This window comes from Sabethes cyaneus, chromosome 1 (genome assembly GCF_943734655.1).
Source record: "Sabethes cyaneus chromosome 1, idSabCyanKW18_F2, whole genome shotgun sequence".
NCBI lineage: Eukaryota > Metazoa > Arthropoda > Insecta > Diptera > Culicidae > Sabethes > Sabethes cyaneus.
The window spans coordinates 66,034,926-66,062,001 of record NC_071353.1 but is presented as its reverse complement, the minus strand read 5'-3'; the positions used below and the strand labels follow the sequence as shown (position 1 = coordinate 66,062,001).

The window sequence follows — 27,076 nt, the reverse complement described above, 5'->3', positions numbered from 1 at the left end:
CTAGAAGATTGGTATGCTGATATCCCCCACTTAGTCAACCCATCGCTTGTAATAAGGTAAAACAAACAGTGACCCACTTAGACTGCTTAAAACCGGTTCTTTACCCTATAATGCAATGCAAAATCTGGCCGAAACTTCAATTTACAATCGTGTTGCTTAGTTGTAGCAAAAAAGGAAGCAGACGTTTTTTTAGGCGTTCGTTCACATTCTTAATGAACGTCAACAGTTTTATATGCTTGAAAATATCTACCATCTTTCCCCGTGCTCGTATAAAACTCTTGTCTAAGAAACTGTTTGAAATCTACCTTGACTACTTATCTAGGTTTCGTCGTCCATCACTACCACTATCACTACCTTCACTACCACTACCTTCTTATAAGTCGACGGTAGATGTGTCCAGAACATTTTGTAGCCTAATTAGCTACCCGGTTGAAGTTGAACTGATGAACGAAAGAATAATCGTTGTCAGAATCAGAACAAAGGTTAGAAACCTTACAGCAATCCAGTACTATTTATTGTTCTACAGTATTCGGTACAAGGCAGTACAGACTAATTGTATCTTAAAGCTAATTTACATTTGCAATTAAAGTTTTAAATCTAGTTTTGCTGACATTAGAATCGAACATATGATTTACCTCGTAAATAATCTACAGCAATAATGTTGAGAATTTTTCTGGTCATATTGGGTTCGATGAGCTGGATTCCAGAGAAACGTTTGATTCCAAGGAATTCGACGAGACATGTGCAGATTTATTTCTTAAGAGATAACTACTATCGATAATTTCCATTAGCAGATAATAAACATGCAATCTCTGTGACGTCCGTCTTCTTTGGGCAAGCTCACTAAGTTTTATCCACTGGCAACGATTTTCGTAAGCTAGAAGGTGTAGCGGGACGTGCCAAGGCTAGAAATACTCACAGTAAGAGATACGCGGAAACTAAAGCCAACGCTTTGGCATGAGTGTATAAAAACTGCCAGCACTTGCTGCGGAGCAAAATGCTGTAGCAGTGTGACTTGATTGTTTTCAACATGATCCGCTTCTGTTTTGTTTACATCAATTTTGCACAATAGAATGATATATCTTTCAACTTAATCAGTGTAAAATGCATTGCAAAGCTTTATACACACTGTGTCCGAGTATAATACTCAAGGTGCGTGACAATAGCTTAAGTAGATTTCATAACTATTTCAATACTTGTTAATCAAACATTTAAGCAAAAAGTATGCGTGTTCGATTGGCTCCGTTTTGACAACTCTCACTGCTCGATTGGCTCCCAAGATGGCTGTTTCCGCGTATCTTTCACCTCTGAGTATTTTTAGCCAGAGCAAACGACGCAGGGCAAAACGTATAAAACAACGTTGCACTCTTTCAAGTTTATTAATTTTCCCTGTGTTACGGTGCCCACACTGGTGCTGCGTATTCCAAAATACTTCGAACTAAGGTGCAGTGAAGCATTTTTAAAGCGTAGATATCATTGAAATCCGAAGCGGTCCATCGAATGTAGCCGAGTACAGCATACGCCTTGGACGTTATTATGCTAATGTGCTCGTCGAACTTCAGTTTGCAGTCAAGCGTAACTCTCAGATCTTTGACAGAGCTAGAATGTTTCATTTAGCGTGCGTTCATTAGTTATTTGAAATGTTAAGGGTTACGAAGGCGGGAGAAAGTTATGACGGTACATTTTGATGCATTTACCTCCATCCCGTTTATGAGGCACAAAAAGGCAAAAGGCTATTCACATCACGTTGTAAAGCATCGTGATCGAGAGTAGTTGTGACAGCACGGAAAATTTTGAGATCATCGACATATAGCAAGTTTTCGCACTCTTGGCTATCACAGATATCGTTTACGAAAAGTACAAAAATCAATGGGCCCAGAATACTGCCTTGTGGTACTCCAGAAAGTATATCGAAACAGTACGACTTGGTTCCGTTCATGTTCACGAAAGCAGTGCGACCGATTAAATAAGGTAACAGTCAGTTGGTTATCCATTTCGGTAAGCCAATGCGCTTCAACTTTTCAATTGCTAATAAATGCGGTACCTTGTCGAATGCTTTGGAGAAGTCTACATATATTGCATCTATCTGTTGACGTTTCTCTATGCGTTTTCTTTTAACATATTGGTTACAAAACTCATCAGGTTTGAGATGGTTGATCGGTTCCTCACAAATTCATGTTGATAGTCAGTTATTGCATGGCGGACAGCTCAGTATAACGAATGGTGGACAATCTTCTCAAAAACTTTTGAGATGCTGTTTAGAATTGAGATACCTCTTTAGTTTTCGACCTTGTTCATACTGCCGCATTTATCAATTGGTTTAATAGAAGCTTGTTTCCTTGCCTGTGGAAAGACTCCACTACTAAGAGAGTTATTAAAAATCACCGTTTTGGAAACGCTAACGCTTTTGCAGATTGTTTCGGGAATGACGGGGTAGTCCATCAGGACCCGAACCTTTAGAAGAGTCCACTGCGGCAAGTGCGATAGACACTTCGTTTGTCGATAGGTTACCGAAGGAAGAAACATGTTAGGCATTTGTATATTGCTGATTGCTTCGCTTTGAATAATCGGGGGTGCAGTATACAGTTTCTTCAGCTTCAGATACTTCTGCTGATCTGTAGGAGAAAGAGAATTTCTACAGCCAGCTAAATAGCGTGGTTGAGAAAATTCCGTAGGGGCACAGACATCCCAATTCACTTGGGCGAATTCAAGGCGACGATTGGCTCAAACAACGCGCACCTTGAACGCGTCCTGGGACGCCATGGACTAGTAGAGATGGGCGATAACAGAGAGCGGTTTACAGAATTTTGTGGTAATGACAACATAGTCATTGGTGGCTCACTCTTTCCCCATAGACCATCACATAAAGTCACAAGGGTTTCTCGCGACGGCCGGACAGAAAATTAAATTGACCACATCTGCATCAGCTGAAAATGGCGAAGGAGCCTTCTTAATGTACGTAATAAACACAGCGCTGATATTGCATCCGACCATCACCCTGTTAACGTGCTGAGATGCGTTTGCGCGTCGCACGTGTACAACGACGGAACGAGAAAGTTGGGTGCCGTTACGACGTACACCGATTGAAGAATCCTGAAGTGGAAAGGGTCTTTGTCGAACAACTTGAATCCCGAGCCTCGATGTTGCCTCCTGGTAGAACCATTGAAGAGCAATCGACCGGCATCAAGAACAGCCGCCCGTCAACGATACAACGAACCTGAATTAACTCCCTACCTGAAGAAGGAGAAACCGTTGCCGCCAATAGTGATACCCGTTTGTTGTACGATATTACTCGCCGCCTTAGTGGTGCCAGAATGAGTACAAAGATGCCGCTAAAGAACAGAGCTAGTCCGACAGACCTTTCAGAACAGCTTAATGGATGGACTGAACATTTGGAACAATTCTTTCGAGTTTCATATGTCAGAGGTCAATAAAACCCTCAGCGTATGACGTCAATATTTCGTCGCATTAATCGCGTCATCACTGAGGCACACCGTCCAGTTAGCTTCGGGGTATGATGCTGGTGTAACAAGCGAGTCGTCAGATGTTCGAATCTCGGCAGGGCGGTACTGCTAGATAGTCAGTTGGATCGTTGCGCTAGCTCCATAATTGTCCTGTACTCTGAAAGCCGGCTGCAAAGTCTGTCGATAAAGAAGGGTCAAGTCCTAAAAAGACGTTTAAGCCCAAGGTTTTGCTTTTTTCTGGATGAAATGAATGCTGTCATCAAAAGTATGAAATCCAATAAAGCGCCAGGGATAAACTGTATTTCAGCCGAGATGCTCAAAGCTGACCCATCATTGTTAGCCCAGATGATGCATCAGCTTTCCGGATATATATAGGAAACTGCAACATTTCCAGTGTATCGGAAGCAGGGCATATTGGTCAAAGTTCCTAAAAAAGGAGACCTAACTGAATGCGGTAACTAGTGTGGCATCACGTTGCTCTGTATTACTCCCAAAGTACTCTGTGGGGTAATCCTAAATCGGATCCAGGCGATGATCCACGCTAATCTCCGACGGCAGCAAGCTGGATTCCGTGCTGGCCGATCATGGGTAGACTATATCACAACGCTCTGTCAGGACTCTCTTCTGCTGGTGTTCGTTGACTTCGAAAAAGCGTTCGACCCACTCAACCTCGAAAACATCTGAGGCGCACTTAGGCGTAGAGGAGTTCCAGATAAGCCAGTCCATCTCATCGAGACTCAGTACGAGGCGTTCTCGTGCAAGGTTTTGCACGACGGCATCTTGTCCGACCCCATGAGGGTTAATGCTGGCGTAAGACAGGGCTGCATTTGATCACCGCTTCTGTTTCTCATCGTTATGGATGAGATATTAGGCAGCAATTGACAGTAGACCAAATCGATGATTGCTTGAAATCCTCTAACGATGAAGCAGCTAATTGACTTCGACCTAGCCGACAACATTGTCTTGCTCGCACAACGTGAAAACGATATGCATACGCATATGTTAGATGACCTCTCCAAGAGCTCCCAGACAGCAAGTCTCACAGTCAATGTAGTAAAAATTAGGTCTATGGTAGTGAACACTAACGATCCCACCAACTTCACAGTAGCGGGGCAACAGGTTGAGCAGGTGAACTCTTTCGATATCTTGGTAGCAAGACAACACACGATGGTGGTACCAAGACTGATATAACCACACGACTCAGGAAGGCCAAGGGTCCATTTGCAGGTCTGCAAAACATTTGGCGCTCAAACTAGATCACTCTGTAGACGAAAACGCGAATTTTCAATTGCAATGTTAACTCCGTACTGCTGTACGCCCGCGAAACATGGTGCGTCTCAGCAGAGGCAAAAGCTGCAGGTATTTATTAATCGCTGCTTGCAATATATCATTCGTGCTTGGTGGTCTGACAACTGGATATCCAACGAGGAACTCCATGGTAGATGTCATTAACTGCCGATAGCAATAGAAATTCGTAATCGTAGGTGGAGGTGGACCAGAAAAACCTAAAAGAAAGGAGCGAACAACGTGAAAGAGGCAGACCCAGGGGCTCATGACGGCGCAGCTTAGCCAACGACATCCGGGCTACAGACGAGAACGGCAACAGGTAAAAGCCATGGCGACAGACTTAAGTAAGAAAAGTAAGTAAATCAGATTCTCGTTTCCATCAGTTTTCAGATCTTCTACCTCGTGTTGTGAAAGTTTTTTTAAACTAGGGCTCCTGCGCGATGTTGGCCACAGTAAACTCTGAGGCTTTTGTTCTATAAAGGATTATCAAATCCGGCTAAAACTCCATTTTGTTTTAACTCGCAAACAAATATTCATCAAAGTAAAGTATTTTGCAAAAACAAAGTTATTATCAATCGGATTTCTTGCTACAGGAAGCAACTAAAATGATTTGGCTAGAAATTGAGATTGTCTAACTGAATATATTTATTTTGTTAAAACAATTAGTTTCCCAAAATTTGATTTGATTTTATCCATCTATCATATATGTACGATAAAATCTAATGCGCATATTCTGTAAATCAACGGATAGGGTGCTGGATAGGTTCGTCTATGGCGGATCTTCGTCTGCTTTTTCGACATTGAGAGGTAAAAACAGCATTAAAACCAAGTTTGATGTGAATTACGTTCAAACTATTACTTGGCATTAATATTTAAGGATTGTCGTTTCGTTATTGACGAAAAGATAATGTAAGAAAGCCTCTAATTTCCACTTTTTTGCCAAAAATAAAAGCACCCTTTATTTTCCTACCTGATTTGAGTATGACGAAGAGAATCTGCTTATCATTTGGAGTGAACACTTGAAATCTTGAAGTTGGTAGCTTGTGCACACGACTCACCGAATACATAGATAGATTTATGTAAATGATGACTGTTTGTCCATGATAGACGAAAGAAGTCTTGCATATGACGAAGTGCTGTTTTTGTATGATGAACACCCCCGCTGGAACATGAAAATTTGTTTCACTAAGAAATGTAAGTTCGCAATACTTTATTTGTCTGAATAAATGTATATATACAGTGTCTGGAAAGTTGCAGATATAATTGTTTTAAAAACTTGAAATAGAGTATGGGTTGTGTTTACGTATGACGAAGCGGGCGCGTAACCTGCTCAAATTTTAACAATTATTCTACGGGATATTTTATTAAGGTCGCTATAAACCAAATCAATAAGGATGATCTGACAGTAAAACTTTAACTTTTCTGCTCACGGATGTATTTTCAAGTTAACAAAGCTGGCGGACTGATTTAGCTTTCTACCAAAGCGAAAAGCGAAAAGCTTTATTATGTTATGACGGTGGCTATGAAGCAGCGAGAGCTTAATCGGTTTTATTGCTACTTTCAGCAGAACGTGATACGACTACTTGAGCTTATTACGTGATTCTTGAAGAGGTTATAAAAACCTTTTGAAAAGTAAGCTTGGACTAGTAAGCAGTTTTATAGTGGTTATCAGGAAGTCCTGCTGGGGCTCATAGTTTTATTACCGGTTTTATAAAATTGGTCACCACTAGAGATATATAGCACAGGGTTTCGCAGAAAATTACCAAATGGGTTTCATGGGGGCTCGTGCAACTACGGACCAGATTTTTACAATCCGACAGATTATGCAGAAATGTCGGGAATACAAGGTGCCACGCTTCACATCTTTATTGATTTCAAAGCAGCATACGATGCAGTCGATCGAGACCAGTTATGGCTGATAATGCACGAACACAGTTTTCGGGATAGATTGGATCGAATTATGTGTTTCGTGCGTTTCTCAGTCCCTTCGAGACGCGGCGAGGGTTGAAATAAGTTGACGGTTTATCCTGTATGCTGTTCAATATCGCTCTTGAGGGGGTGATACGATGAGTGGTCATCAAAACCAGAGGCACGATTTTCGCCAAGGGTAGTGAACTGCTTTGCAGATGATTTTGATATCATAGCCAGAAACTGTGCGACGGTGGAGGCAATTTACGTCAGAATGAAACCGGAGTTCAGGAGGAAAAATGGGCTAAAAATCAATGCGTCGAAGATCAAATACATGAAAAAAATAGACCCAAAAGAAACAAACGCGTGCCTCCCACGGGCGGTAACCGTTAACAGCGACCACCTAGAAGTGGTACATGAGTTCGTGTATTTGGAATCACTGGTGACCGTACAACTACACTAGTAAGAAGATCCAGCGGCGTATTAAGTGGAAAATCGGGCCTGCTTTGATCTTCGCGAAACGCGGCAATCAAGAAGCCTACGCCGCCGTTCGAAGCTTACAATGTACAAAACCATAACTAGGTCTTTAGTTCTTTATGGACTTAAAGCTTTGACGCTACTCACGAAGGACATAAACGCCCTTGCCATGTTCGAGCGGAAGCGGAAGCAGAGATGATATTTGACGGAGTACAAACTGAAAGCGGAGAGTGGCGGGAAGTCGGTAGGCTACAGTGGGCCGGACACGTCGGACGACAGCGCGACAACAATTGTCTTGCAGGGGGCTCAACGTGCAAGATGACTCAGCCAGGTCGAACGTGATTGGGACTTCAGAGATGACTGGGAAATTGACGACGAGTGGCCCAAGATCGAGTTGAATGTAGACAACTCTCGGGTAATTTTTCAAATAGACCTAAGTGACAATGAGAGATTCTCTTCGCGTCTCCTCTCTTCCGCTGTTTACGGCGATCCTAATGCATTTTAACACATCAGCTTTGCATAAAACGGTTGCCAGAGTCACTAGTTAGCGAAATGTTTTGGAAATTTCCTTTTCTATGCATTTATGTAGCCATGAAAGACGGAAGAGAGGAGACGCGAAGAGAATCTCTCGTTGTCACTTAGGTCTATTTGAAAATTTACCCGAGAACTGCTTTAAATAGCATGAGCCTCCGCGGCTGTAGACTGCTGACGACGACAACAATGGTAATGTCGTTAGAGTCATGTCACTGGCATGGTAGGGCCATCGCGATTTATCAGTTTTAGTAAACTTTTCATTCATCAGGTTCGAAAACAGAAACTGATGAAGCCTGCAAGTCGTATACACTAAGTACCAAGTTCGGCAAAATTTTACCGAAATCTCAACAGCCGAACGTTCGGTAAAAATGTCGATGGTGTATATCGACGTTTCCGGATTTTTAGTAACGTTTGGCAACATAAAAAAAAATTCCGGACGGTCGGCTGTTGAGATTTCGGCACAATTTTGTCGAACTCGGTGCTTTTTGTTAAGTGTGTGGGCGAAATACGTATCTGTCGCGAATAAGTATAAATGCACTGAAGTCGCGTTTACGCGGTTTTTTACGCGACTATTTTTACGCGAATTTCGGAATTTACGCGGTTTTTTACGTGAATTTCGGAATTTACGCGGTTTTTTTTACGTGAATTTCGGAATTTACGCGTTTTTTTAACGCGATTTTCGGAATTTACACGTTTTTTTAACGCGAATTACGGAATTTACGCGGTTTTTTACGCGATTTTCGGAATTTACGCGGATGTGCTCAAAACGTTTATTTTTTCGCGTAGTGTTGAAATCCACAACGTTTTTTTACGCGAAATTTGGTTTTTACGCGAATTTTGGAATTTACGCGGTTTTTTTCGCGAATTTCGGAATTTACGCGGTTTTTTTTACGCGAATTTCGGAATTTACGCGGTTTTTTTTACTCGATTTTCGGAATTTACGAAGTTTTTTTTCGCGAATTTCAGAATTTACGCGGGACGTATCCTTCGCGTAAAAAGCGACTTGAGTGTAGTAGAATTTAATTTGGAAAAAATTTTGTTTTATTTAATTTCAGGCAAACCTTTCATAGTATTGCGAGTTTTGATTGTGATATAAAGTACGTCACTATTTGGAGCCTTCTGCACTTTGTACGTATGCAGTCCCTCTCGGTCCTTGGTTCTCTGAATGAAAGACTTGGACAGATTCAACTTTTTGCCACATCCTTGACCGAAGCATTGGGATTCCATCTAAACGCTTTCACGACACGCTTGTAATCCTGATCTCTAATAGAACATCCTGTACATAATTTGGAAACTTCCATTTGATTTTGCTGAAATGTTCAAATTATGTATAGCTGCTGATGGGGTCCAAAATATGTTGGTTACCCTATTTGGTGAATTTCCAACTTGATATCGAACTTCTTCCAGACCTTTGAGTCTCCTCGCTTGGGGAAATAATTTTACTGCTTTAAATATCCCATCTAAAGGAGCGCGCTTTGCCGTTTGAATGATAGGTACCTACACCAACCCGGCTATGCAGATTTCAGCACATTTGCGGCAGATAATATTTAGTGAGACTCTCTCGTGTTGTGCATTGCAGTGCTTGGTCACTTGAACTCTCTCATGCGTCGCGTGTATTGTTGCAAGTGAGAGGTAATAACGTTGTTTTTAAACAAAGACGCCACGAGGTTTTACATACGCGTGTTTACTAGTTTACCAGAGCACGCATAAATTAAGTAGAACATTAGCATAACAAACTTGAACCTTGAACTTCTAACAATTGAATGTTTATTTAGAAGGAAATAAATCAATCAATGAGTGAGATATTAAGTTTTGGCTAGCGATGACCGCTGCGACAAAAACGATTGATTTAAAATAGAATGAAAAGAATGCACACAGATTCCGCTACTACAGTGAACTCTCGGAAAAATTAGCTCTCAGAAAATTTAATTGTTCGTAAAAGTTTAGCGAATATCAGCTCTCGTGCAACGCTTTAAAAAGTTAATTTCTTCCTTAACTTTTATGAGAGCTTGAGTTCGCCGGTTAGCCGTCCGTTCGTTCACACACATGCGTTTACCTTCCTGGTTTATTTCTCAGCTTAAAAGTTCATTGCCACCAGTTTGATACGAGCAGATAGTTACTTCAAGATTTGGATAACATGCTGAAAACGCAATGCACAAGCTCAAGTTGAATTTAAATAAAAAAAGAAACAGAAAAAACAGAAAATGAGCGCAAAAGCAAATTAACATTAAAGAATATTTTAAAACTTACGGAAAGGAATTAGGCCATTACAAATACTTTAAAAAGTTTTTGTCCCTCCGGTGTTGGGCCACTGAAGGGGGGCGAAAAAAAACAAAGTGAATTTTTTAACAGCGGAAATTCCGCTGTTTGAATTTCCATTTCTGTTTCATGCTAGAAGCATTAACTCAACTCGTATACCCATTTTTTAAGTTTTTCAGGCTGTAGAGCCCACAGACAATTGATTTTATAAAAAAAAAATTTAACTCATATCCTACAAATTATTTTTTTGCCTTCTGATTTTTCAAGTCAATTTCCAAGGGGGGGGGGGGGTGACAAAAACTTTTGAAATGATTTGCAATGGCCTTAATGTTATTTAGCAAAAAAAAATTATTTCTTTCCATTGAAACTTCCACCAAATTATTGTTATTATTTATTTATTTATAGACCCTTTTACTGCTGGTCATTCGGGTCTTGGAAAGCAAATTTACAATTTTTTTTGTTTGTTTGATTATAGTCACTTTAACCAGCTTAAGTCATTCGTGACTTCTGTGGAGTATGGATTCGAACCCGGTTTTTCGGCGTGAGAAACGTGAATGTTAACCACTACGCCGGTACTGACGTCGTTACAATAAATATTTACCTAAATTAAAGCAGTTTGTCTTCAAACGACTATCCCAAGAAGTACGGACGCACCCAGCTTTTAGTAAAACTAAACCCAAAATGTTAGAAATAGGCGTGTAGGGCGCCATATCTCCATATTAGGGACTATGTTTATTGGTGATTTCGTTATGTCTGATTTGAATTCTCAGGTATAAGAACTCGTGTTTACCACATTGTTTCTGAGCCACTGAGATATCTCACATGTACATATTAGCGGTATAATGTTTTCTGATATAAAATAATAAAGCATGATTGTTTATTTTTATGTTATAAATCATTAAGGAACTGTTTACTGTAGTTATTGGTAACTGAAATAATTTCTAGTGAATAATAAACCTCATGTGATCCTACAATAATTCTTTACATATTATTTTCGTTACAGCTTTTAGACATGCTTAAGTTCTATGCTCGTTTCGAGATAAACGATGAGACTGGCGATCCATTAACCGATCACGATATGACACAACTGCACTATTCAAAGATCAAGGCTTTACAGAAGGCAGCATTTGCCAAATTCCCGGACCTAAGACTGTTCGCTCTTTCCAATGTGGCTAATGTGGATACACGGGAATCACTAGAGAAACATTTTGGAGCCCTTGACGGGAAAAGCCTGAAGGATATTGCCTGTTATCTTAATCTGGTCCCGGAGGAGCTAAATCCACCATTCCAATGGCATAGGTTAGACGAACCATTTCTCCGGGAACTGCTGATATCTAGACACGAGCGTCGAGTCTCACAGTTAGAATCATTAAACGAGATGCCGCTGTATCCGACTGAGGAGATTATTTGGAATGAAAATATTGTTCCCACGGAGTACTACTCCGGCGATGGGTGTTTAGCTTTACCAAAGTTGAATTTGCAATTTTTAACACTGCATGATTATCTTCTCAGAAACTTTAATCTTTTTCGACTGGAGTCTACATGTAAGTATTAAATATATCCTGTACCATGTTGATACCTTATTTACATGTATATTTTAGACGAAATTCGCCAGGATATTGAGGACGCAGTGAGTCGAATGCTACCTTGGCAATCAGAAGAGGGCGACGTGGTGTTTGGAGGTTGGGCCCGAATGGCATTACCGATTCAGTCGTTTGCGGTGGTTGAAGTGTCAAAACCTCATATTGGTGAAAAGAAACCCTCGCGCGTTCGAGCGGATGTAAGCGTAACGCTTAATATTCGTAAGGAAATTCAGGAAGAGTGGGAAAATTTACGCAAACATGATGTTTGTTTTCTAATCACCGTAAAGCCAACTCAACCTATTGGAACAAAGTACGACTATAAAGAGCATTTCATTCCACAAGTTGGCTTAGTTCACGTCCGCGGGTGTGAAATTGAAGGAATGTTAGACGCAAACGGGCGAGTAATTGAAGACGGAATCGAACAAAGACCGCAATTGACTGGTGAGCAACGCACCTATAGAGTATGGCTCGATTCAAATCAGTATCGTGTGGATATGGATGGACTTCAAACAGGTGGGGATGACGTTTATGAAGGATTTAACGTTATTATGCGCCGTAAGCCGAAGGAAAATAATTTCAAGGCTGTCTTAGAAACTATTCGACACCTGATGAACACAGAATGTGTGGTTCCTCCGTGGCTACATGATATTCTGCTAGGATACGGTGATCCGGGCGCAGCTCATTACAGCCGAATGAGTGAGCAAGCACGCGTGTTGGACTTTAACGATACTTTTCTGGACATAGATCATGCAAAGTGTAGCTTTCCTGAGTACGAAATAGTGGTTAAGGAATCGGAGCCAGGGAAACTTGTACGCCCTTTTCGATTAACCTTCGAAGATGTTCCTGTGCAAGTCGACACTAGCGATGATGATGACGACAATTGCGATGATAAAAATATGAAATTACCGAAGAAAGTTGTGATTGAGCCATATGTCATCCCTAAGCGAGGTCCGTATAAATACAACGAACCAAAAAAGTGAGTAGCTTTCCCACGTCTGCATTGGTTTAGTAAACATTCAATAGGTTAAATAACGAGAAAAGTGTGAAGCAAAATTAACACTTTTGACCCTAGATATTTTCTTTTATCAAAGATTAACATCGAGAAAAATTTTGTTGCGTGTTGTGGACTTCTCCACTCCATATATGGTTACTATTACCATATATGAGCAATCAGTTTGTATAATTGAGGTTATCTTTTGTTTTATCGCATTATTATAATTATGTTTGATTAGCATAGCAGCAAGAAGCATAATGACCATACCTGGCAATGTATTTGTACATCTATACCTATAAAGAAGGATTTCTGTCTGTCTGTCCTGTGTTCCTTATAGAATCAAAAACTACTGAACCAATCGGCGTGAAAATTTGCATGTAGAGGTTTTTGGGGCCAGGAAAGGTTTTAGTGATGGTTAGAGACCCCTCCCCCCACTAAGAGGGGGGGCTCCCATACAAATGAAACACAAATTTCTGCATAACTCGAGAACTAATCAAGCAAATAGAACCAAATTTGGCATGTGGGTGTTTTCGGTGACAAGAATTTATTCTAGGGTAATTTGAGACCCCTCCCCTCTTTATAAGGGGAATTATAACTCCTCTCCCCTTTAAGAGGGGGGTTTCCATACAAATTTCCTCATAACTCGAGAACTAATCAAGCAAATGGAACCAAATTTGGCATGTGAAGGTTTTCGAGGGCAAGAAAATTTTCTATGTTGAATTAGGACCCCTCCTCACTTTAAGAGGGGGGGCTCCTGTACAAATGAAATACCAATTTCCTCATAACTCGAGAACTAATCAAGCAAATGGAACCAAATTTGGCATGTGTGTGTTTTTGAAGACAAAATTTTTTTCTATGATGAATTGGGACCCCTCTCCACTTTAAGAGGGGGGGGGCTCCTATACAAACGAAATACAAATTTCCTTATAACTCGAGAGCTAATCCAGCAAATGGAACCAAATTTGGCATGTAGGTGTTTTTGGAGGCAAGAATGTTTTCTATGATGAATAAGAACCTCTCCCCACTTTAGGAGGGGGGGCTCCTATACAAATGAAATACAAATTTCCTCATAACTCGAGAACTAATCAAGCAAATAGAACCAAATTTGGCATGTGGGTGTTTTCGGTGACAAGAATTTATTCTATGGTAAATTGAGACCCCTCCCTCTTTATAAGGGGAATTGTAACTCCTCTCCCCTTTAAGAGGGGGGGCTTCCATACAAATTTCCTCATAACTCGAGAACTAATCAAGCAAATGGAACCAACTTTGGCATGTGAAGGTTTTCGAGGGCAAGAAAATTTTCTACGGTGAATTAGGACCCCTCCCCACTCTAAGAGGGGGGGCTCCTGTACAAATGAAATACAAATTTCCTCCTAACTCGAGAACTAATCAAGCAAATAGAACAACATTTGGCATGTGGGTGTTTTTTTTGGTGACAAGAATTTATTCTATGGTGAATTGAGACCCCTCCCCTCTTTATAAGAGGAATTATAACTCCTCTCCCCTTTAAGAGGGGGGACTTCCATACAAATTTCCTCATAACTCGAGAACTAATCAAGCAACTGCAACCAAATTTGGCATGTGAAGGTTTTCGAGAGCAAGAAAATTTTCTATGGTGAATTAGGACCCCTCCCCACTTTAAGAGGAGTGGCTCCTGTACAAATGAAATACAAATTTCCTCATAACTCGAGAACTAATCAAGCGAATTGAACCAAATTTGGCATGTGTGTGTTTTTGGAGACAATTTTTTTTCAATGATGAATTGGGACCCCTCCTCACTTTAGGAGGGGGGGTCCTATACAAACGAAATACAAATTTCCTCATAACTCGAGAACTAATCCAGCAAATGGAACCAAATTTGGCGTGTAGGTGTTTTTGGAGGCAAGAATTTTTTCTGTGATGAATTAGGACCTCTTCCCACATTAGGAGGGGGGGCTCCAATACAAATGAAATACAAATTTCTCCATAACTCGAGAACTAATCAAGCAAATAGAACCAAATTCGGCATGTGGAGGTTTTTGGAGGCAAAAATATTTTCTACCGTGAATTAGGATCCTTCCACACTTCAAGAGGGGGGGCTTCTACACAAATGAAATACAAATTTCCTCATAATTCGAGAACTAATCAAACAAATGGAACCATATTTGGCATGTGGGTGTTTTTGGAAGCAACCATTTTTCCCATGATGAATTAGGACTTCTTACCTTTTTAGGAGGGGGGGGGGCTCCCATTCAAACGAAATACAAATTTGCTCATAACTTTAGAACTAATCAAGCAAATGGAACCAAATTTGGCATGTGAGAGTTTTAGATGGCAGAATTTTTTTTCTGTGGTGTATTACGACCCCTTTCCCTTTTAAGAGGGTGGGCTCCCATACAAATGAAATACAAATTTCCTTATAATTTGAGTACTAATCAAGCAAATGGAACCAAATTTAGCATGTAGGAGATTTTTGAGTCTTGAATTTATTTTATGATAGTTAGAGACCTCTCACCCCTGTGGTAGGGGGATATGGACTCTCATACAAATAAAACAGAATTTTTTGCGAAACTCAAAAACTAATCCAACTCGAGAAATTCGAAACTCTTCCATAAAACATTAATCAATAACAAGACCACAAAAACTATCTATAGTAACACTAGATCATTCAGGACGAGCCGGTCGCGAGTGTTGCCGGTGACCCGCCGTCGGAAGCGCCGCCCACTGGGGGGCTTGCAAAACTCGAGAAGTGACAAAGATCATCCGAGATTCATGATTTATGTACAACACAGGTTAATTTGTGGCAATACGAAGTTTGTCGGGTCAGCTAGTAACCAATAAAGGCTGGAAAGTAGGTAATATAAACACTGCACTATGGTCCAGAAAGCGATTTTAGACGGACAAAAATGATTGCGCCTAAACGGGATAATTTAGCTCAATGAAGTCTTCGGCAAGTTTTTGAATAAAAATATGATGCATCTTTTGAAGGGGTCGTCCAATGTTTAGATAATACCGTAACAACAATTCAAGTAATAATTTTTTAAATAAGTTTGTTTTCGATTTTTTATTTTCAAAACATTAAAGATAAATTAATTTCACATAACTTTCCTGAATATATCAAATTTCTAACTCTTATGTATTTTCAGCAATGGACTTTTGTTTATGGACGACCCGTAAAATCATATTTCCTCTTATAACCCATTTATCTCAACAGGTAGCTTAATATGATGTTCTACAAAATTTATTATACGTAAGAGAGTGATATTTTACCAGAAGACTATTTTGCTTTATCTTCATGAGGTAATAAGATATAGCCGATTTCAGGTTAAAAACAGGGTAATTTTACTAAAGCATAACTCGGAAAGTGGCAAACGAATCTTGATGAAACTTTGGCGATTCAATATACACATATGCACAAAGTTTTTAGCAAAAAATGGTGAGGGTGTTAGTTTAAAAAAAAAAAGATAAAATTCTTTGAATTTTATGATTTACTGCAGCTAAAGTTGTAGTTTTATTACCTATTTTTTTAGAAAATATCTTTAAAACATAATACAAAGCTTGTTGCTCTATTAGTTATTTTTTATCGAGACAAATACAAACGCTTATCTGACGACAATCGCGGTCTTTTCAATCAGTTAGCGAAAAATATTCATGAATATTCATTTGGTACGTTTAGTATTAATACCTACATTGTGAGAAAAGCTATGATATATACGCTGATGAATTACATAATTAAGAAATCTAAATACCATTTGCACTGTTGGAGGCAAAAGATACCAGCCATAAAGCTATACATAACAGGTAAGAAATATTATAAAAAAATTATTCTGTTTTTCATATCTAATCCATGTTTTTTCCAAATATTACAAAACTCAGTGAGTAGTTCATTACCGAATATTTTTGAAGTCGAACATTTTGTTCTATATGTCCTATGTTTTCAAAAGTAAAAATTGACAAAATTCATGGAATTATTTTCGTCACAATTTTCCTGAATTTTTGATTTTCCCTACGATAAAACTGAACCTTGTCGTGGTGTAGGGCTTTTTAACTAATCAGTAAATGAACAGCGGTCACGTTTACTTCTGAATGTGGGTATAAATCAAAATACTTTTGTGATTTCAAGTGGGACTCGGGGTAAAAATTTACCAAATGTGATTGTTGAGTTGTTCAGAAAGTGCTTTTATTCCGTTTAAGAATAAGGCCAGTATGGGGATCTCTGACAATAGATGAAGTTTTCTGGGATTCATCCCTGTTTATAACAACTGTCACAAATATCTCCGAAAAATGTCGGATTGATTGAGTTGGTCGGGGGCTTAGGGTTAGTAAGGGGATGTAAGCGGGATACCAGATCCGATTGGATGCCGAAGCACTTCTTGGTAATAGCACTTCTTAGGTAGCAGATGGGAAAATTAGGTCAATTCGTGTCGCGTGTTCAAGTTTCGGCTAGGCGGTGCTGCTAGATAGAGTAGGATTTTTGCACTGGCCCCGTGGCTGTCCTGACCTCTGATGGCTGCCCGCGGGCTCTGTCTATGGGAAGGGGTCGAGTCTTAAAGAGACGTTTAAGCCCAGAGCTTTACAGCACTTTGGTCTCGAGGGTTGGAAGGCGGGCGAGTCTCTATATTTTGAAGCTTCTGTCGACTACCGCGAACGTCCAGCTTGTGCTGCGCTCAATTTACTTTGTATCGTGGGAATGCATTGTGAATGCTAAGGCGATGAAAGATTAAATTTGCCCTGATAAGTTGATCCGAGTTGCTCCGAAATTTGTCTTATCTATTGGTTCATTTGTGGTTGTTTGTGTTGGAAAACTAAAAGCGGGCGCGCGGTTGATGACCAGTGTCAGGCGGGGCTGACGAATTCTCCACTTCTTCACTATACCACATATTGCAACTCGAGTGGTACAAAAAGTCCAAAGCACATTTACAAATTCGATCTATTATTTTTCTTCTCATCATCATCATTATCATCATCATCGTCATCATCATCATTATCATCATCATCGTCATCATCATCATTATATTTAAAATATGACATTCCGGCCTTTGGCAGAGAGATCTTAGAGTCAGTTCGTGGAGTCCGCGCTGGGCCGAAACGCCTCCGCCTGCGGGTATAGGCGTGACGGCTATGCTTGGGGCTCTACCTGTGTTTTAGTGGGCGCCAGTGCCTGTCTCGTCAGGTAGAATTGATGTTTGAGGTCTCCCTGACACTTTGTTGACAACACAAAAGGGCCCAGCGCAGAGTTTTATACGCTATTAAGCGACCAGTTGGATAACCCGAAAAAAAGGAAAAAAGGAAAAATTTTCCTGAATTTTTGATTTTAAAAGTTAAGAACTCTTGAACGCATAGTCAGAATGATACGAAAATGTCAATCTATTCTCAACACAGATATTATGCTATCCAGTTAGAATAAATTTCATATGTGGCTCTGAGACTCTCAAAGCAAAAACTATCTACAGAAGTCTACCCGTTGAAGGGTTGATTATATGTTTGCTAATAATTATTCGCATCACGTACATTCGCTCAAACAAATCACCGTCGTGTCTAGTAATACCGTGAATTCGGGTGAAATTGATCACTTTTTCGAGTATTTTTTAAATATCTTTGAAAAGAAACATATTTAGGAAGATGATTCAATTTTAAAATAAGTACTGTAGTGCTGGCTACACGACAGTATCATCTATATCTTATATAAATAGTTTTATTTTAGATAAAACTTAATGTAATCGTGAGATTGAAAATTTACAAATAACGGGTGAAATTGATCACGTAGAAATCAAGACGATATTGCTATTAAACCATACACTCTGACAGCAATAACCTAACGTGCAGTATAAAATCTGGCGTAATCGAGATATTGCCTGTATGTAGGCAACAATGTCGCGTACAGCAACTAGCACAAAAATCAAACAGTCAGCTCTACATTAGCATGGTTGATGCATCTGCTAAATAAATATGAACGATAGAAAAGATATTAAGCCAATTTTAGCATCGTAATCGTTTGTTTTTGTTTAAACATTGCTGTATATATGTGTAAATGTACGATTTTCGTATACAATCTTCACCAATCTAGTAAAACAAATAATTTAATTCTCCTCATATACGGGAGCTTGACTGTCTCTTTGAATGTGTAGTTGCATTTCGCTATGTAAGCACAAACCGATCTCTTGCACTCTCATGCAACTGCCATATGGAGCGTTTGTAAAATTTGTGCGAAGTATTGTCTGTCTTTTGCACCCTTTTATAAATCTCCATTCTGCTTCACAGAAAGAATAAACTTTCGCAGGTGGCAGCTCCATTTCGCACCTATAGCCATCTAGAAATCTATGTTGCCTCAGTTCATGATGTTATCAATCGTTTTATTTCGTAAAAGGTCAAATCAAACAATTTCTGTCGCATAATTTTATTCATGGAAATTATCAAAGCACAGCCAGATAATTAGAGAATCGAATTAGTTCTATCAAAATTTCCTTCTGCAACGAAATGTGTGTTAACAGCAAGGAGTTTTATCGAGCATGTTGAAAATTGCGATTCGATCAAAATAGTAAATTTTAAAAAATCAAGCATTTTTCAAGATCAATCTTGCTGAAAGCCAAGTGACTTTGACCTGTAACTCAATCTTTATATGGATGGGTGCATATTCAGCTTTATGAATCAGTATAAACGTAGAATAAAGAGTTTTTTACTCGTTGGTCCAAGGTGATCAATTTCACCCGACTGATCAATTTCGCCCGAATCGACGGTATTTGATAAATGTTAAAGTTGACTGAAGTTTTTTTTGGAATGGAATACGAAGATTGAAAATAAAGAAAAAAAATTTCCCGATTAATTTCCATTGTTAATTCTATAGTTTATATTGGATTTAAAAATCATATTGGAATTCTACTTGAATTTCAATGTTGAAATTAGCGAAAAAGTATAACAATTAGTTAAGTTTCCTTCCTACGTAGTTCGTTTACGCGCAAATCATAAGTTTTCCGCTGCCCTGCTTCATCTTCCTCGTTTTTCACATCGCAGTTAGTTTTAGTCTATAAAATATTTTCAAAAACATCTTCATATTGCGAATATACGCGTATAACAGTAGAGGTCCGTGTTAGTATCTGAAGCGATCGTAAACATCGTTTAATTCAAGGTTATTATTAAACATTCTTTTAGCTTTTTTGCATGAAAAACAAGATTGCGAATGTAACCTTTTGAATGCATTCACTATTTTAGTATCAACCACGGTCATTGCCAGTATATTTGTTGCGTATAGTATTCCGTACTCGCATACTTGATTACTTGAATGTGAATCTATGGAGAAAACGACAATTTTAGCTATAGTCAATCATAAAATTCAAAGAATTTTATCTTTTTTTTTTAAATAACACCCTCACCATTTTTTGCTAAAAGCTTTATGCATATGTGTATATTAAATCTCCAAAGTTTCATCAAGATTCGTTTGCCGCTTTCCGAGTTATGATAGCCGAGAAATCGGCTATATCTTATTAACTTATAAAGATAAAGCACAAAAGTCTTCTGCAAAAATATTCCTCTCTAATTTATAATAAATTTTGAAGAACATCATATTAAGCTACCTGTTGAGACTTTTAACTTTTAACTAAAGTGCCCATATTGCCCCGTATGGTGGTCCATTATGCCCCTTATGGTTTTTGGCCGAAGCCGAAAGAACCATTTTTTGATGGCTGTTCATAGTCAATCAGTATTCTATACACTAGTTCTAGTACACTAGCTCAGAATTCAGAAAATTGCGGATACATTTCATTGGCCAGGGTTTGCGAAGATGTTTAATCTTTGTATTAGTTCTTTGAATTCTTATATTGCATAATATAGTTCTAAGATGTTGTACATAAAGGAGTCATAGCCGAAAACTGAAACAAGTATAGTTTTTAATAGTTAATAGTATTGGATTTTATTCAACTGAATAAAAACATTATCTCCACTGTGCTGATTCTATAGGCGGGCAATATGGCTCTTTTGTGTGAGGGGCTCTGAACCGTCTATTATCTGCCGCAAACCGATTTATATGGTCGGTGTTAAGTCTGACAGAACCGAGTGGCAAAATTCTGACTTCGAGAAAACGCATTCAAAGTTTGCTTGCATCATCTTCTAACTCTGTCTGTTTGCAACATTTATGTAGTCTGATTAGAGTAAAATGTTGCTTAGAAAATTCTTGATCGTTTGCTATCATTTTTTAAAATTTTGTGATTTGGTCCGGTCTGATTTAAACCTCAATTGATCAACCGGGTACACCTGTACCCTTTACAGGTTTTGTGTTCTTGTTTCGGCTTGATCCTTTTGAAATAACGCGAAAAGACTTCAAATCCTCGTTACTTGGCCGATAACTCAAAAAATTTAACCATTTATATGAAAACGTGTCTACAAAAAAATTTGAGTTTTTGATCCTCAAAGTTAAATACCCCGATTTTGATCAACCGGGCACACCTGTACACACTCACCCATTTCATGTAAAAAGGACGAGAATGGGAAATGTTCATCATATCACATAATATATTTATGATCATATAAAAAACAACTGATTTTTATATACATTAGCAACTTTTTGGCGTGGTCTAAACATACACTCCTGACTTTTTTGCGTGGTCAGACTATTAATACATTTTAATACATTTTATTAATATTAATACACGCCATTAATACAAAAGATAAAACTATACTTTCTTTACCAATATTGTAGATAATGATTAACTCTGCAATTTTCCTATCCACTACTTATGGCTTTTACTTGTCGCCAGGACAGGTTCTCGTCTACAGCCCGGATGTCGTTGGCTAAGCGGCGTCGCCAGGAGCCTCTGGGTCTACGTTGTCCTTGCGGATTCCAGTCGAGTGCTTCTCTGCAGATCTCGTTCGCTCCTTTCCTCAAGGTGTGTCCGATCCACTGTCACCTACGTTCACGAATTTCTTTTGCTGTCGGCCGTTGATGATATCGACGATGGAGTTCCTTATTGAATATCCTGTTGTTAGGCCACCAGACACGATATAGGGCACGGGAGAGTATTTTCGGCCCATTAAGCGATTGCTTCTATTTTTTCAGCCTATAGCCTAGTTCTAGTGGAAGAACAGGTAGCTTTGACGTTCTTTTTATAAAAAACAGATTACTTACAGACTTAAGAACATAGTTATAACATATTTATATTGCATGTCGGCAAAGTATTTTTATTGGCGACGGAAAAGGAAAAAAGGTTTTCGGCAGGTTTAGAAACCTGCCGAAAATAGCCTCCCGCACCCTAATGAGCAAGAATTTATTTTTCACACATCAATTTCATGCTGAATGATTGAGTGATTTACTCCAGATGATATTTGTATCCTCAAAACTGTTTTAAACTTGCGCACAGTGAGATCTTTGCATTGAAATTGTGGTTTGGTAGGGTTATTGGTATTACATGTTTTATAAACAAGTTTAACTTTTACGTTGGTGTGCTTTATGATAATATGCATCGTTTCATCGATAAAAATGAATCCGAAAGTGTCAGTCACAGACATAGTTTTTGTTCGCGTGCGGAGCGAGGAGGAGAACATGCGGTGCGGTCCACTTCTTTGACGTACAACGTTGTGCAACGGAGTTTTGTAGTTACTATCTACAAAGTTGCTGAATAAAGTTTTCCTGTACCGTTTGTACCTACGATGCCACTCTCGATGCTGCTATTCCGCTGGTAGCCTAGCGAACGTTCATTTGATTATCAACGGGGTTGCAGCCCTATAGCACTATAAATACAAAAGTTACAGTCTAGCATTATTCAGCACAGTAAGGATTAGTGGGTGCAGGTGCGTTGAAATTTTGGTTGATCAATTGAGGGTTAACACCGACCATATGATATCGCGACAAGCAATCGACTTAAGCAGGCGAGTCGAGCAGTCGAATCATGCAATCAAATCGAGCATTTGGGTCGAGCAGTCGTCGAGCAGTTAAATCAAGCTGTTCAGCAGGCAGTCCGGTCGAGCAGTTGAGTCGAGCAGTCGAGTCGAGCAGTTAAGTCGAGCAGTCGAGTCAAGCAGTTAAGTCAAGCAGTTGAGACGAGTAGTCCAGTCGAACAGTTTAGTTGAGCAGTTGAGTCGAGTAGTGCAGTTGAGCAGCTGAGTCGAGCAGTCGAGTCGAGTAGTCCAGTCGAGCAGTTAAGCCGAGCAGTTGAATCGAGCAGTTAAGTCAAGCTGTCGAATCAAACAGAAGTCAAGCAGTGTAGTCGAGTAGCCACTCGTCACATCGAGCACTCTAGTCGAGTAGTTAAATCAAGCTGTTCAGTCAAGCAGTCCAGCCGAGCAGTTGAGTCGAGCAGTTGAACCGAGTAGTCGAGTCGAGCAGTTTAATCGAGCAGTCCAGTTGAGTAGTTTAATCGAGCAGTTAAGTCTAGTAGTCCAGTCGAGCAGTTGAATCGAGTAGTCTAGTCGAACAGTTGAGTCGAGCACTCGAATCGAACAGTTCAGTCGAGCATTTAAGTCGAACAGTTGAGTCGAGCAATTGAGTCTAGTAGTCCAGTCGAGCAGTTGAATCGAATAGTCTAGTCGAGCAGTTAAGTCGAGCACTCGAATCGAACAGTTTAGTCAAGCAGTCGGGTCAAGCGGTTCAGTCGAGCAGTTAAGTCGAACAGTTGAGCTTGAGCCGAGTAGTCCAGTCAAGCAGTTGAGTCGAGCAGTCCAGTCAAGCAGTCTAGTCGAGCAGTCTGGTCAAGCGGTTCAGTCGAGCAGTTAAGTCGAAAAGTTGAGTCGAGCAGTTCAGTTGAGTAGTTCAGCAGAGCAGTTGAATCGAGCAGTTAAGTCGAGCTGTCGAATCTAACAGTTAAGTCAAGCAGTTGAGTCGAGCAGTCGGGTTGAGTGGCTAAGTCGAGCTATTGAATCAAGCTCTCAGTCAAGTCGAGCAATCAAATCGACTAGTTGAATCGAGCAATCGGGTTGAGCAGTTGAGTCGAGCAGCCGATTCGAATAGTCCAATCGAGTAGTCTAGTAAAGCAGTTCATTCGAGCAGTCGAGTCGAGCAGATGAATCATACTGTCCAGTCAAGCAGTCCAGTCGAGCAGTCGAATCGTACAGTCCAGAAGACCAGTTCACTCGTGCAGTTAAGTCGAGCAGTCGGGTCGAGTAGTAAGTCAAGCAAATGTGTCAAGCAGTCGAATCGCGTAACTAAGTCAAGTAGTCCACTCGAGCAGTTAAATCGAGCTGTTCAGTCAAGCAGTCAAGTTGATCTGTCCAATCAAGCAGTTGAGTCGAGCAGTTGAATCGAACAGTTCAGTCGAGCAGTACAGTTAAGCAATCTAGTTGAGCAATCAAATCGAGCAGTCTAATAGATTATATAAATAGATTAAGGTACCCCGGGGCAAGTGGGACCTAAAAATGCATAGTTATAGGGTTTATTCCACTGTGTTATCTATATCTATGATTATTTCAAAATTCTTTCATCACAGAAACTCTTCAATGGTATCACTTCGAAAGATTAATTACGAAAAAGGCCTATGAATTTACATGAAATTTATCTGGAGAATTTTCAAAATTATGGCGATATATTCAAATTTGATTAAAAAGCATAAAATAACAGAAAATTGTGTGAGTTAATATACAGTAATGTTAAAGCATTGCAAGAAGCAACCAAAGACAATATTTGTACGAATGGCTCATCCAAAAATAGCGTAACAAAATCAGATCACTTCGGGCCACTTTATAATTAGATCGCGAGCAATTACGCTGTAATGCATTATTGTAATGAAATGTAGTTGAATATGTCGCTGTATCCAATTCTTGCGAGACGAAATTTAGGATTAACCATTATTTAATAGCTCGAAAATACGATTATGATCTGTTTTTTCTACCATGCCCAATTCGGTAGAGCTACTCATAAGAGATAGTTACGATATAATAACCACAACACTTTATTGTTTCAATTCCAGTTGTAGATTTTCTTAATTATATCAAATTTGCCTTTCCAGATTCAATTAACATCGTTTAGGTGTAACCAAAATGTGACCAAACTTGTTCTCTCATAAACTGTGCTCATGGACTTCTTTTTTAGGTTCCCTTGGTTTAGTCTTTTTCGGTTTTATTTTAAAGCTTAACTGATATAAATATTATGTACTGAACTGAAAATGTTCGGTATTACATCTAAAAAATGTATTAAGCCAGGAAGTTCTGTGCAGAAACCCTTTATTTTTAATAGGCCCCACTTGCCCCGGGTGCTTTGAAGTGCCGACCTTATTTCGACCCATTTGTTTAATGCAGTTTGTCAAATTAAACAAATAGTTTTCGGGTGTAATTTGTTAATACATTCATTATCTTTACCTATTTTGTCAGAAAAACATGTACTTTTACGAAAAGCCTGTGGCCAAAATATCATTTATAGAAAGGTGCGTCAAACTTACAACGCAAATTGAAAATAACGTTCGAATTTAAAGTCCAATTTTGGTGTTTGAAATGCCATCAGTTATAAATAATCTACAATTTTAATGCATGCGTGTGTGTTGTATCTTTCATTTTTAGAAAGGTTCGGTTGGAGAAAATGAAGTTGAAGAGAGTTATGAGCTCCGTTCCCACTTACTCCGTATTCCCACTTGCCCCGGGGTACCTTATATAAATAGATTGTTAATTTATCGAAGACATGTTAAATCATAAGTTTATAGTAATTATTAGAATTTTGATTAGGCGCTACATACTTTATGACGCTTAGATACTTAGGCGACCCATATTGTCCCTACCACCCCTATGTCACTTAATAAACCATGACGCATAGAACAAAATGAAAATTTTACTTTATATATACCGTATAGGTTTATTTTACTATTACCTGAAAACCCTAATTCGAAATATTTCGGCTTCTTTTCTTTCTAGGAACACAATTCGCTTCACTCCAACTCAAGTTGAGGCAATACGAGCTGGCATGCAGCCTGGGTTGACACTGGTCGTAGGACCTCCGGGAACTGGTAAAACCGACGTGGCAGTCCAAATCATTTCCAACCTTTATCACAATCATCCTCAGCAACGTACCCTGATTGTTACACATTCTAATCAGGCTTTGAATCAACTGTTTGAAAAAATTATGGCACTTGACATAGACGAACGCCATTTGCTTCGATTGGGTCACGGAGAGGAATCATTGGAAACTGAAAAGGATTACAGTCGGTACGGCCGAGTTAACTACGTCTTATCAAAGCGTATCGATTTACTGGAGCAAGTTCAGCGTTTACAGGACTCGCTCGGAGTCGCCGGGGATGTTGCGTATACTTGCGAAACAGCAGGTCATTTCTTCTTGTATCAAATCATTGCTCGATGGGAAAAGTTTCTAAATGATTTCAATGCAAGCAAGGAGTATAAGAATGCGGCTTCTTTTGAAGAAGAATTTCCATTCACAAAATTTTTCCACGATGCTCCACAACCGCTCTTTGGTGGAAGTACTTTCGAGGAGAACATGGAGATTGCAAAGAGTTGTTATCGGTATATTTCGCACATTTTTACCGAATTGGAAGAGTTCCGAGCCTTTGAGCTCTTGCGAAGCGGTTTGGATCGATCAAAGTATTTATTGGTGAAGGAGGCCAAAGTTATCGCTATGACCTGCACCCATGCTGCTTTAAAAAGAAAGGAGCTAGTTAATATGGGTTTTAAATACGATAACATCTTAATGGAAGAATCGGCACAAATTTTGGAAATAGAAACTTTTATTCCATTGTTGTTGCAAAACCCTATGGACGGTTACAACCGTCTAAAACGATGGATTATGATTGGTGACCACCACCAACTGCCTCCAGTCATTAAGAATATGGCTTTCCAAAAGTATTCCAATATGGAGCAATCTCTTTTTACTCGTTTGGTTCGTTTGGGAGTCCCAACAATTGATTTAGACGGTCAGGGACGTGCTAGATCCAGTATTTGTGAACTATACAAATGGCGCTACTCCAAGCTGGGCGATTTGGAACATATCACCAAATACCCAGAGTACATCAACTGTAATCCAGGCTTTGCATATGATTATCAACTGATTAACGTGGAGGATTTCAATGGAGTCGGTGAATCGGAGCCAAATCCATATTTCTACCAAAACCTTGCCGAAGCAGAATATGTGGTTGCTGTTTTTATGTACATGCGTTTGATTGGCTATCCAGCAGAGAAAATTTCTATTTTGACAACATATAATGGTCAAAAGCATTTAATTCGGGACGTAATAGAAGCTCGCTGTGCTGAAAATTCTCTTGTGGGAAAACCACACAAGGTTACAACCGTCGATAAGTATCAGGGTCAACAAAACGATTATATACTTCTTTCACTGGTTCGTACTAAAACCATTGGTCACATCAGAGACGTGCGTCGACTGGTAGTGGCAATGAGTCGCGCACGTCTAGGATTGTATATATTTGGGCGAGTGTCTCTTTTTAAAAATTGCGTAGAACTACAACCGGCATTTAAATTGCTGACCAAGCGTCCTCTACAATTGCATCTCGTGGCGGATGAGATGTATCCTGGGTCGAGGGCACTTGGCGACACAATCGAAAAAAGTTCAGTCGTCATGAAAGATATGACTGCGATGGCACAGTATGTGTACAATTATTACATGGAAAAGGTGAATGTAATTCGAGAAGAAATGGTAAGATACCTTTTGATGA

The 27,076-nt window shown here is 39.5% G+C and overlaps 1 protein-coding gene across 3 annotated transcripts in view; it reads left to right on the top strand.

Annotated features, from left to right (window-relative positions):
• The window catches only part of LOC128733116 (RNA helicase aquarius), a 112,357-nt gene that overhangs the window by 84,766 nt on the left and 515 nt on the right, over nucleotides 1-27,076 (top strand). For all 3 annotated transcript variants that reach the window (XM_053826734.1, XM_053826733.1, XM_053826735.1), the window contains exons 3-5: nucleotides 10,933-11,473; nucleotides 11,531-12,488; nucleotides 25,311-27,057. In XM_053826734.1, the coding sequence (XP_053682709.1) occupies nucleotides 10,933-11,473; nucleotides 11,531-12,488; nucleotides 25,311-27,057 (3,246 nt within the window). The remainder of the gene's footprint in view (nucleotides 1-10,932; nucleotides 11,474-11,530; nucleotides 12,489-25,310; nucleotides 27,058-27,076) is intronic.